The 13,374-nt window shown below is 32.2% G+C and overlaps 1 protein-coding gene across 1 annotated transcript in view; it reads right to left on the minus strand.

Annotated features, from left to right (window-relative positions):
- The window catches only part of dntt (deoxynucleotidyltransferase, terminal), a 203,448-nt gene that overhangs the window by 148,272 nt on the left and 41,802 nt on the right, over positions 1-13,374 (minus strand). Inside the window, exon 4 of the mRNA XM_073834512.1 lies at positions 1,394-1,564. Within this exon, the coding sequence (XP_073690613.1) occupies positions 1,394-1,564 (171 nt within the window). The remainder of the gene's footprint in view (positions 1-1,393; positions 1,565-13,374) is intronic.

Genomic DNA, 13,374 nt, shown 5'->3' on the forward strand with positions numbered 1-13,374 from the left:
AATTCTAAATTAACTTAATAGACAAAATGTTGACTGAATGATCATTTTAGCTCTGTTTTTGTTTAAGCAGTTGGTGGAAAGCTGTTCCCAGTTCATTTTTGTCAAAAGGGAAATGGAAAGCACTAGGTATATGAAGGCCAATATAGAGATGTTTCGATTTGACGTTTTACTACCGTACATGCTGTCAGTAATCCTACAACTTTCAACACTAAGGAAAACAGTGTTTTTCTCACACGTCACTCCATTATTAAAAGCTAATTGTCTTTCATTTTTAAAACGGCATAATATTACAAGTTCCTCCTTGTATTCTCCAGACGTCAGCTGTCAAACACAAAAACACAAACTCACAGACACACATCTCTGTTGAAATACTGCAGGATATTTAAATAAATGTAGGCGCATTTCATAAAAGCAAGTCACATTTTACCCCAAAATCAAAAGGAAATAGTCCTGAAATAATCTTAGAAAAATGTATAACTTTTTTATTTAATGCTCATCAAGGCCGTATTTATTTGATACAGTAAAAACAGTAATATTGTGAAATATTTTTGCAATTTAAAATAACTTCTCTCTATGTGAATATCTTGTAAAATGTCATTTAAAGCTGAGTTGTCAGCATCATTACTCCAGTCTTCAGTGTCACATGATCCTCCAGAAATCATGTACATTTAAAGCTTTAAAGATCATTTTTTACTCATTTAAACACAATAAAATGTAATATGCTCACTTATTCTTATATATTTTAATATGTACAAGTCAGAATAAGCATGTTGTTTGAATCTTAACGTAAATATAGTGTTACACTGAATGACAATGTAACATTATTTCAACCAAATTTTAACATTTTATTTTCCAAAAACTTATTTGAAATCTTAAAAGCAGACACTTTACTTACAATTATTGTTCTTTCCATGGGCATAAAATCCCTTTTGAAAATTTTGATCTGGACATCTTAACGTCTTTGACACATTTATATATCCTGAATATAAAGTATATGGCCAAAATTTACAATTTTAACTATTTCTCGCATTTAATAGAATTGGAGTAATATCTAGTGTGCTTAATGTGCTTAATTGTCATAGCATTCATCTTCACAACTATATAATATCTTGATTTTGCTTTCGACAGGTTTGAGATTCACCATTTTATCTCATTTAAAACCTACTAAACTTCTTTTTCTGAAATGTTAGGCTCTGTCATTCTTTCCGAACCAAGTCTTGCTGTTTTCACCCTCAGGAAAACAAACATCAGCGATGTGAAAGCGCATCAGAGCCTCAGCAGGAGCAGAGCAGCTCTGATGGCCTCAGACGCGGTCAGATGACTGCTGATGTGAGAGAAGAGAGACAGGGAGAGAACGGACGGGTCTCAGCGCTCCCTCCGGCTCGTAACGCACCTCTATGATGGTCCTGCTGTGTTCTCCCAGGTAGGGCAGACGCTGCGTGTCCTCCAGGCGTCGCAATGCAGCGGGAAGGCTCTTGAGGACCGACGCGGCCCTTCGGAACGCCAGGCTCGGCCCCTGATCCCCGCAGAACTCCAGGTTCTCCGCCAGGACCTCCAACGCATCCTGCAGCAGCAGACAGAAGGAGATGAAGTGTGAAAAACAGACACTCAATTATTAAAAGCTCATGTTTAATTTTTAAAATGGCATAATATTATGAGTTCCTCCTTGTTTTCTCCAGACTTCAGCTGTCAACCACAAAAACACAAATTCACATAGACGCATCTCTGCTGAAATACTGCAGGATCTTCAACTAAATGCAGGTGAATCTCAAGAAAACAGTCCAAAATGTCCAAAACAGGTTTAACCACAAAATCAAAAGGAAACAAATTCACAGTTGTCCTAAAATAAGCTTAAAATATTAAATTATATAGAAAGCCAAAAAGCACATCATTATATGTTTATAGATCTTCAATATATAATTTAAAATAAATAAATAAAAATTGAAAAAAATTGCATATGTTGAATAAATAAATAAATAAAAATATTTATAAAAATAAACAAAATTACAAAACACTTTTAAATGTACAAAATCATAGAAGTGTTTAAAAAATAAATAACATTTAAAAAAAATTATTTAACAATTTTAATAATATATTATAATATATTATGTATTATATTTATATTGTTGCTTTAACTACAATATAAAAATTATATATATATATATATATATATATATATATATAATTTATTTCAGCGAGTTGCCGAAGCAAATTTAACTGAACTAAATAAAATTTAAATAAATTAAAATTATATAGACATACTTTAAAAAAATAAACAAATACAATTTCAAAAATTTCAAAAATATTTTTAAATTAACATGATTTTTTCAATTTTAATAATATATTATTTTTTCAAAGAACTGTCATGAGAATTTAAGGCGAAATGTGTTAAATAGTCATGAAAATAATCTTTATAATAATATAATTTACTGATTTTGCTTTGAAAGTAAAATACGACAGTAGATAAAGTATAAAAAACTAAGAAAGCACAAAATAAAATGTATTTAAATATAAATTCAAAAATATAAAACATATTATATAGAGAGCCAAAAAGCACATAATTAAATTAAATCACTTAACCATGAGACCCAAAAATATTTTTTGTTACTTGAAATAAAATAAACTTTAACTACAATATAATAAAAAAATATATCTTTTAAAAATGACATTTATTTTATTACATTTATTCAGTGAGTTTCTGAAGCAAATTTAACTAAAATAAATATCGTCTAAACTAAATTAAAATTATATAGCCATTTGTTTTAAAAATTTAAATAAATAAAAAAAAATGGCAAAAAATAATTTTAAATGTAAATGATCATAAATAAAACCATTTTAATAATATGTTATTTTTTCAAAGAACTGTAATGAGAATTTTAGGGCAAAATGTGCTTAATAGTCAATAATAATCTTTATATTAATATAATTTACTGATTTTGCTTTTAAGGTGAAATACGACAGGGTAGGGCTGTCAAATGATTAATCACGATTAATCACACCTGAAATAAAAGTTTATGTTTACACACTAAATGTGTGTTTACTGGGTATATTTATTATGTATATATAAATGCACACACATACATGTATAGATTTAAACAAATATTTATATGAATGAATAGTTATACTTCTATTTAATTTAGACTATATATAGAATTATAAATATTTTCTATATAAATCTAAAAAAAATTCTTGAAAATACATGTATGTGTGTGTATTTAAATATACATAATAAATAAACACAGAAAACACACATTTAGTATGTAAACATGAACTTTTATTTTGGATGTGATTAATCATGATTAATCATTTGACAGCCCTAGACAGGAGATAAAGTATAAACATCTTCTATGTGAAATATCTGATTCAGGTCAGTACTAAATAAAAAATAGCATGCATTTTGTATGATCCCTCTTATTTTGCTAAAATAATGACCATTTTGCAGATTCTGCAAGCTGTATGTAAACTTTCGACTTCAACTGTATATAAAAATTACATAAATGCTTTTTTGATAAATATCTAAATAATATATTTATATGAAAATCTGTAAATAATATATTTCTCTGCCAGGACCTCCGGCGCATCCTACGGCCCGAAGACGTTGAAGAGTGACAGGCGAGCAGACAGGCGGAGATGAAGTGTGAAAAACACCGAAAATATGACTGAGGAAAAAATGTAAAAAGGTCAAATAAAAGGCAGCAGGAGTGAGGAAAACAGATGAAAAAAAGAAAGTAAGTCAGGTGTAGGTTTACACAGGCGGCGCAGTGACCCGTGCCGGCGGGCGGACAGCAATCAGAGAGTGTGCTGGCACACTTTCCTCTGTATTCCTCCCATCATGCTGCGCTCCTGCGCCAGGCCGTTTTTCAGATGACCTCACAGCGACTCTGTGGCTCTGTGATCAGTGGAGAGGAACCTGTCATTTTCCACTTGTTCACAAGCATTTCCCAGAGGGCCGCTGTGTGATGGCACGTGTTCGCATGCTACAACATCATATACTTTATTTAGGGAGAGATGAACAATGGTTCAGCCAATTTACAGAATAAACCAGCCAGATATGTGACCCTGGGCCACAAAACCAGTCTTAAGTAGCAGGGGTATATTTGTAGCAATAGGCAAAAATACACTGTATGAGTCCAATTTTTTATTTTATGACAAAAATCATTATGGTATTAAATAAAGATCATGTTCTATTAAGATATTTTGTGAATTTACAACCGTAAATATATTAAAACTTCATTTTTTGATTAGTAATATGCATTGCTAAGAACTTCATTTGGACAACTTTAAAGGTGACTTTCTCAATATTTTGATTTTTGTGGACCCTCAGATTGCAGATTTTTAAAATAGTTGTATCTCGGCCAAATATCGTCCTATCCAAACAAACATAAATCAATGGAAAGCTTATTTATTTAGCTTTCAGATGACGTCTTGTTTTGTGGTCCAGGTTCACATTTATTTTGTCATCGATAGAGTAAAGGTAATATTAAGAATTATTTAAAATAGCTGTTTTCTATCTGTTTTAATTGTGATTTATTCTTTTTTTAAAAATCAGTAAAATCCACCAATCTTTATAAGATCATAGGTAAGATCTAAAAAAAATATATTATTATTATTTTTATGGTAACACTTTATTTTAAGGATCAGGAATTAGACAGTAATTAATGACTAATAACTGCATTTGTAAATGACTAGTTATGGACTTGTATGCCATTACAAGCTATTTATAAGGCCTTTATTGGCTTATAGACCTATTATATTTGTTTCTGTCCTAACAGTGTATTAATTAGCTAAACATAAAACAAACTAATAGCTTGTATTGTGCGAATTACACACTTTATAAGTTCTCAATACACTATGTGAATGTGTAGCTTATAAGTATAAAATAAATATAGAATAAGAATTTCATCAGACATTTAAATTTACTGAAAAACAGTTAGACAAAAGCAGTCTTCTAGCAGTTGTTCCATACTAATAAATGATTAATAAACAAAATATTCCCCATTCCCTTAATTTATTAACAGCTAACAAGCACATTTCTCACTAATAAATGCTGTATTATTTCAGTTTATGTTCCCTATTCTAAAGCAGAAAAGAGACATGATTGCAGTGAAGAATTCTGTCTTTATTGTTTGATGGTTCAACAAGAGAACAAACTACAGATGAGACACATCTGCAAACTTTCATGTCGCTTTTCTACTTTAGAATAGGGAACATAATCTGAAGTTATACTGAATGTATTAGTGAGAAATTTGCTTGTTAGCTATTAATAAATTCAGGGAATGGGGAATATTTAGTTTTTAAATCATCTGTTAGTATGGAAAAACTGCTAGAAAGACTGTGCTTTTGCGTAAAAGTGTTTTTCTGTTAATTGAAATGTCTGTGATGAAATGCCTATTCTATATTTATTTTATACTTACAAGCTACACATTCACATAGTGTATTGAGAACTTATAAAGTGTGTAATTCGCACAATACAAGCTATTAGTTTGTTTTATGTTTAGCTAATTAATACACTGTTAGGACAGAAACAAGTATAAAGGGTCTATAAGACAAAAATAAGACAACAACCAATAAAGGCCTTATAAATAGCTTGTAATGGCATACAAGTCCATAACTAGTCACTTACAAATGCAGTTATTAGTCATTAATTACTGTCTAATTCCTGATCCTTAAAATAAAGTGTTACCATTTTTATTTAATAAAAAAATATTTTTTAGAGTGTATAAAATTTTGAAAGAGGATTTTCAAATAAACGCTGTTCTTTTGAACTTTTTTGAAACTCTGAAAAATAATGAATCATAAGTTCTACAAAAATATTATGCTGAAAAGTTTTTTATATATACACACTACCAGTCAAAAGTTCTTGCACAGCAAGATTTTTAATGCTTTATTAAAGAAATCTTTTCTGCTCACCAAGCCTGCATTTATTTGATCCAAAGCACAGCAAAAACAGTACAATTTTGAAATATTTTTACTATTTAAAATAACTGTTTTCTATTTGAATACATTTTAAAATCTAATTTATTCCTGTGATTCGAAAATTCAAAGCTGAAAAAAAAACATTTATTATCATTATTATATTGAAAACTGAGCTGAGTAGGACTCTGAATAGAGTTTCTAAAACCAGAAACAAGCAAACTTGTTTTATTGCTACAGACTGTGACACGTTTTTACAAAATAAGTAAAGAGGTGAAAGGAAGAAAGGTAAATATTTACAAAAGACAAAAAAAGTAAACCAATTCTTATTGTAAACTTTACAAAACTGGAGAACTGGGGAGGATGAAGGGAACTGGAATCGAGCCAAAGAAAAGAAAACATCAAAACCAATCAATAAATCTTACTAACCCATTTTCGAAATCTAAACCTAAACTAATAAAGAAAAATGTGATGAGAAAAGAAATCTTCAACTAACCAAACGTAAATACAGAAAGTGGCATCAATTCCTAACCTAGTGTGTATAAACAACAAAACCAACCTAAGTGACATAACTTAAAGTACTTCACCTCCATCCAGTTTTAACAGATCTACGAAAAGCTGTGAACAGCACTTAACCATAATGGGAAGGATTTCAGGACAGCCACAAGGATCAGTCCTTGGTCATGTCAATCAACTATCGTGGGCGGGGTCTCTGTCTGTGTGCCGTCACACCCACAAGAAGCTGAGACTTTTAAAGGGGTCAAATGCTTTTTAACCTCGAATGCCCGTCTTGTCTAGCGCTGTGTGTACTCTGTGTAGAGATTAAAAAGTATATAAATTGTAAATGTTTTTAGAAAATAACCGATTGTTTCACTAGATGAAGGCCCGTTCACACCAGAGCCATAGAGAAACAGAGTTATGACACTTCCATAGGCTTCCATAGGAACTGAGGAATGCGGAAGTAAAGCGTGTCATGGAGCGGCCAATAGTTCCAAACAACCAATAGCTCTTCCATAGAAGCCCATTCATTTCAGCGTTTCTCAAGCACTGTCGCCGGTAAATTGAAGAAATTACTACATTTTTTTACATTTTAAAGCATCAGTTGACCTCTCGGAAAACTGGCCAGTAGTGGTATTTTATAAAGCGTGTGGTAGTTAATGTTTATCGTTAAAAAATAAACAGTTATACTGTAAATGCAGTTAGATAACGTGAGAAACACCGTAATAGCGACCATAACCAGATACTAATTGTCATATTTTTACGTTTTTAGTCTTTCTGCGATCTTTCTCTCACTGTAGGAGGTTGAATGAGTTTCAGTAAAGACTGCATTCAAGAAATACGATAAAACAAATGTATGCTGAATGCAATTCGTTGCCTTGTGTTTTTTTAAACACTATTTTCATCTTTTCTATTATGTCAAATGCCATTTTTGCTTGCCTTTTATAATATTCAGTTATGTTGTATATTTGAATATCATAAAATAACACGAATTACTTTTTTCCTTATTTAACATAAAATCGTTAAATCAAAACATATAAAAAAGAGAGTGTTTGATCATGTCCAAATACACATTCAAATGTGTTTTACCTTAAATATCACACTAACTTTAATATAAATACTATATTAGAAAATGTTATCTTTTAAATGTTCAGGATCATTATTGCACATATTATTCAGTACAAAAAAAAAACTCCTCAAAATATTAACTAAATAGAACTGAACTGTATATTATAATTATTTAATTGAATAAAAATTACACTTAATGTGTTTGGTCACATTTGACTGCCAAAAAGTATGAGAACATATTAATTATGTCTCTTTATCACTGCCCAGAATAAAATGCGATTGTAAAGCGTATTCAGAGAAGTTATCAATACACAATCAATGCACATTATGTGTTAATAATTACTCGAAACTGCTGCAAATATAGTAAAACTGCTGTCTATCCTATTTAACTCCATTCAAACACATTGACAGCGCGGAGCTGTTTGGAACTATTGAGAGCTCCATGAACCACGTGACCGTGCGGCGGCGAGATCAAAGCGTGTCGCAACTCTCTTTTTATATGGCTCTGGTTCACACTAGCAGAGGCTGGCGATGAGGTCACTAGTGGGCGTTCTTATTACTGGTTGCTTAGTAACGCCATTTAACAGACGCTTTTATCCAAAGCAACTTTAGAAACAAAGACAAGCATGTTACAATTCATTTTAATGCAGTTAATATTATTTTTAATATGGTACGTTTATTTGCTGTCTAATCATTTATGATTTTGTCTGTTGTCATACATTTAACACATTTTGGTTTTGATTTTTTTAAGAGGTAATATCTAATTTTACATCATATTAGTTCATTAAAAACCTACGTGGAATCCCCACGATATTGGCCACCCCTTTCCATGCCTCATTTTTTTAATTTATGTCCCTGTATGTGCTAACGGCAGGAATTAATTTCTCCTCTGCTGGAGCTGAAAGGAGAATGATCACATGAGCACTATCATCTTCTTTCCTATTGGCTGTCGCTCCCGAAAGTCGCTGTTCATTTGCATAAAGTTGAGAGATTCTGAACTTTGTCGCGTCGCTCGACACGCCCACATCCGGTCGCCAACGGTCGCTGACGGCCGCTGTCGCTCTCGTCGCCGGAAATCGCCAGCTCTCCATTGAAATGAATGGGATCGCGTCGCTGTGTCGTGTGTAGTGTGAACGGGGCTTAAAGGAGAACTCCGGTGTGATATTGACCTAAAGTGTATTGAATCATGATACCGAGTGTGAACGTACCTTGCATATCTCATCTCGGTTTGTGTCCAGCTGTCCGAAATCTGGGGTCAGTTAGCCGATGCTCACAACAGGCTGTCAATGAAAGTCAACAGGGCATCGGAATAGCCATGTAAATAAATCACTGTTTTACGCCATTTACGAGGCACAAAGTAGCTCCACATTTCATTGGTAGACTTCCAAGGGCCCTGACATTTAAAACGAGACATTGAGAACTCAGAAAAAGCACCGGTAGTTTATTTACAAGTAGATTTATACAGACATGTTCCACCAGGAACAGACCGGTCACCGCCATCTTAAATGTAGTCACGATAAGTCGAGTGTCGAGCACGAAGGAAACTACAACCTGATACGTTGATAACCTGATAAATTCATTGGTGCTCGACACTCGACTTATCGTGACTAAGTTCAGGATGGCGGCGACCGGATTTTCTTTCCCAGGTACTGTCTGTATAAATCTTCTTGTAAATAAACTACCGGTGCTTTTTCTGAGTTCTCAATGTCTCGTTTTAAATGTCAGGGCCCTTGGAAGTCTACCAATGAAGTGTGGAGCTACTTTGTGCCTCGTAAATGGCGTAAAACAGTGATTTATTTACATGGCTATTCCGATGCCCTGTTGACTTTCATTGACAGCCTGTTGTGAGCATCGGCTAACTGACCCCAGATTTCGGACAGCTGGACACAAACCGAGATGAGATATGCAAGGTACGTTCACACTCGGTATCATGATTCAATACACTTTAGGTCAATATCACACCGGAGTTCTCCTTTAAGACCCTTTTTCCTCTGATGGGATCGTTTAGAGCCCTTTGAAGCTGCATTTTGTAAGTTCAAACTCGGGGGCACCATAGAAGTCCACTATATGGAGAGAAATCCTGAAATGTTTTCCTCAAAAAACATAATTTCTTTACGACTGAAGAAAGAAAGACATGAACATCTTGGATGACAAGGGGGTGAGTATCTGTAAATTTTTGTTCTGAAAGTGAGAAACAGAAATAACATTTTTACAAACGTTACCCAAACATTCTCAGTCCATATTTTGCTTAGCTGGACTTGTGCATGCACTTCTCTAGCTGCAAGGAAACTTTATCGCCCCCTTGAGTGCTGAGGTTTGTCAGTAGAACAACAGCACGTTTAGTATGTACAACGGGCTGATGTGAATCAATACATGCAGCCGTTTTGTTTTCATGACATGAATGTGCCCAGACATATTTAAAAACCCTCCCGACGTGACATACACGACACCCTTGACACCAAACACACACACACACACACACGCATGCAGCACTAGTTAATGAGAGCAGCGGGCTGGTAATGCCGGGGGTCATGAGGTCAAGTCCTGCTGTGCCGTAAGTGTGTGTGGTGAGGATGAGGATGAGTGTCCTGGAGTGTGAAGACAGCAGGAGTGTGTGTGTGTGTTTGAGCTCCTGCTGCGCCGTAGGAAACTCTCAAGAGCTCACGTCTCACTGAGAACTCAAGACGAGATCTGCAGCCTTAATGAAGACCTCTGAACACACATCTGCACTGCCTGCTACTATAATGGTGTGATATTATATTAGCATTGAGTGTGTGATGAATGAGTGGGAGTCTCTGCAATAAGACTCTGAGATCTTCTGGGTTTGTTTGGCGAAGCCCATTCTTAGATGCAATGCTACAGTAAGTGTTGATTTTTTACGCATTGATTTTTTTTTTCCCAGTGGATGCTTAAAATCAAACTCATATTCTGGGTTATCTAGAGGTTGTTGTAAGCTTCAGACCAAACACAGCATTTGATGAATATTGTGCACAACAAGATTTACAGTTTCTGTCTGCAGTAATTGTCTGATGCTTTGCAACTTCAATACAACTTTTTGCTCATTTATTCCAGCTACATTTTCCCTCTTTTTAATTTGAATCGAAAAATGTGCATCTGAACCATAAAACCAGTCTTAAGTAGCTTGGGTTTATTTGTAGCAATAGCCGAAAATACACTTTATGGGTAAAAATTGTAAATTTTTCTTTTATGCACTGCATTATATAAATGTCTTTACTATCATATTTTAATTTAATGCATCCCAGCTGGATGAAATAATTATTTTCTTTATTTTCTTTCTTTGTAATAATATGTGACCACAAGACCAGTCTTAAGGGTCCATTTTTTGAAATTGAGATTTATAAATCATCTGAAAATTGAATAAATAAGCTTGTTAGGATGAGACAATATTTGGCTGAAATACAACTATTTGGAAATCTGGAATCTGAGGGTGCAAAAAAATCTAAATAGTGAGAAAATCGCCTTTAAAGATGTTCAAATGAAGTTCTTAGCAATGCACATTACTAAACAAAATTTAAGTTTTGATAAATTCACTGTAGGAAATATATTGTCATGGAACATGATCTTTACTTAATATCCCAATGATTTTTGGCACACTGCAAAAAAAAGTCTTATCTTAATATTTTTGTCTTGCTTCTAGTCAATATATATATATATATATATATATATATATATATATATATATATATATATATATATATATATATATAAAATCTTAAATTAAGATGCATTTACTAGATAAGAAAAAAAAAACTTAGTCTCATTTCCAGGGGAAAAAAATTAAGTGCATTTTGCTTAAAACAAGACTCTTTTTGCTTATAGGAAATACATCTTCATTTAAGAATATTTAGATTTTTGACTAGAAACAAGACAAGACAAAAATACTAAGATAAGCCTTTTTTACAATGTGCCAAACATCATTAGGATATTAAGTAAAGATTGTGTTTTATCACTGCAAAAAAATGCTTTTCTTACATTTTTTTCTTGTTTCCAGCCAAAATATCTACAAATTCTTAAATCAAGAAGGAAATTCTAGAATAGTAAAAAAAATTGACTTGTTTTCAGAAAAAACAAGTCAAAATTAAGTGTGTTTTTGCTTGAAACAGGCCAAATAATCTGCCAATGGATCTTCTGTTTGAAATAAGATTGTTTTGCTTTACCCCTTTGGCAGATTTGCTTGTTCTAAGGATATTAAGTAAAAATCATGTTCCATGAAGATATTTTGTAAATTTCCTCTAGTAAATATTTCAAAACTTCATTTTTGATTAGTGATTACTGGTTTTCTCACCATTTTGATTTTTTTGCACCTAAGATTCCAGATTGTCACATAGTTGTATCTTGGCCAAATATTGTCTTATCCTAACAAGCTTATTTATTCAACTTTTAGTTGATGTATAAATCTTAATTTCAAAACAATGACCTGTATGACTGGTTTTGTGGTCCAGGGTCGCATATTATTATGTGATTATTATGTATTAGGTTTCTATTTTTAAATAAAAGCTGTTCTTTTGAGTTTTCTATTAACAAAAAAAAATGCTAAAAAAATAAAATGTATCACAGTTTCTTCATAAATATTGGAGGGTACAACTGTTTCAACATTGATAATAAGCAGAAATGTTTGTTGAGCAGCAAATCAGCATATTAGAAAGATTTCTGAATGATCATGTGACACTGAAGACTGGAGTAATGATGCTGAAAATTCAGCTTTGTTCTCAGAATTAAATTACATTTTAAAAGATATTCACATAGAGAACATCTATTTTAAATTCTAATAATATTTCACAATTTTTACAGTTTTTACTGTATTTTTAATAAATGAAATGCAGCCTTAGTGAGCATATTTCTCCTAATTTCTTTTGTTTTTCTGTAAAACCAATTGCACCACTTTGTCGTTTTAATTAGATTGAGTTCCAAGTTGAACTATTATAATATGATCTATTTCAGATAACAAATTAAAAAACAAAACTATTGGTGACTGGTTGCTTCAAATCAGACAGATCTCTCTCTTGCCAAACTGTGCTGTTTTTAGCCAAAATAACCAGGTTTTATGCTTAAATCAAATTCCAGCTCTGAACGACACCATAATGCACTCCTGAATCAATGAGGAACATAAAATTAAATAACATAATATAACAAATGTCTTCATGTAGATTTTGGTGAGCTTAATAGGTATATTTACCCTATTTATTCAACATTCAGATGATGTAAAAATCTCAATTTCAAAAACATTTAACTTTATGACTGGTTTTGTGGTCTAGGGTCACTTACTATTACAAAGAAAGAAAATAAAACGGCAAGACATAGTTTTATTCAGCAGGGATTCCTTAAAAATGATCGTAAAGATATTTATAATGTTACAAAGGTTTCCATTTCAAATAAACCTGTTCTTTTGAGCTTTTTATTCATAAAAGAACAGTAAAAAATGTATCACAGTTTCCACACAATATTTGTTGGCACAACTGTTGACACTGAAGACTAAAGTAATGATGCTGAAAATTCAGCTTTGATCACAGAAATAAATTACATTTTAACATATATTCACATAGAAATTGGTTATTATAATTGAAAATAATGCTAAACAATTTTACTGTTTTTACTGTATTTTTGATCAAATACATGCAGCCTTGGTAAGCAAATATATAATATATAAATATACAAAAAATAACTAATAAAATTTAATAAAAATCTGTAATAAAATGTATAGGCCTATATGGTTTCGTGGTCCAGGGTCACATATTATTACAAAGACAGAAAATAAAATCAAGAAATGGTTCTATTTAGCAGGAATGCATTAAATTAGTCAAAAGTGATATTAAAGTCATTTATAATGTTACAAAGGTTTCTATTAAAAAAAAAAGTTGTTCTTTTGAGCTTTCT

The sequence above is a fragment of the Garra rufa genome, chromosome 2 (assembly GCF_049309525.1).
Source record: "Garra rufa chromosome 2, GarRuf1.0, whole genome shotgun sequence".
Classification (NCBI taxonomy): domain Eukaryota; kingdom Metazoa; phylum Chordata; class Actinopteri; order Cypriniformes; family Cyprinidae; genus Garra; species Garra rufa.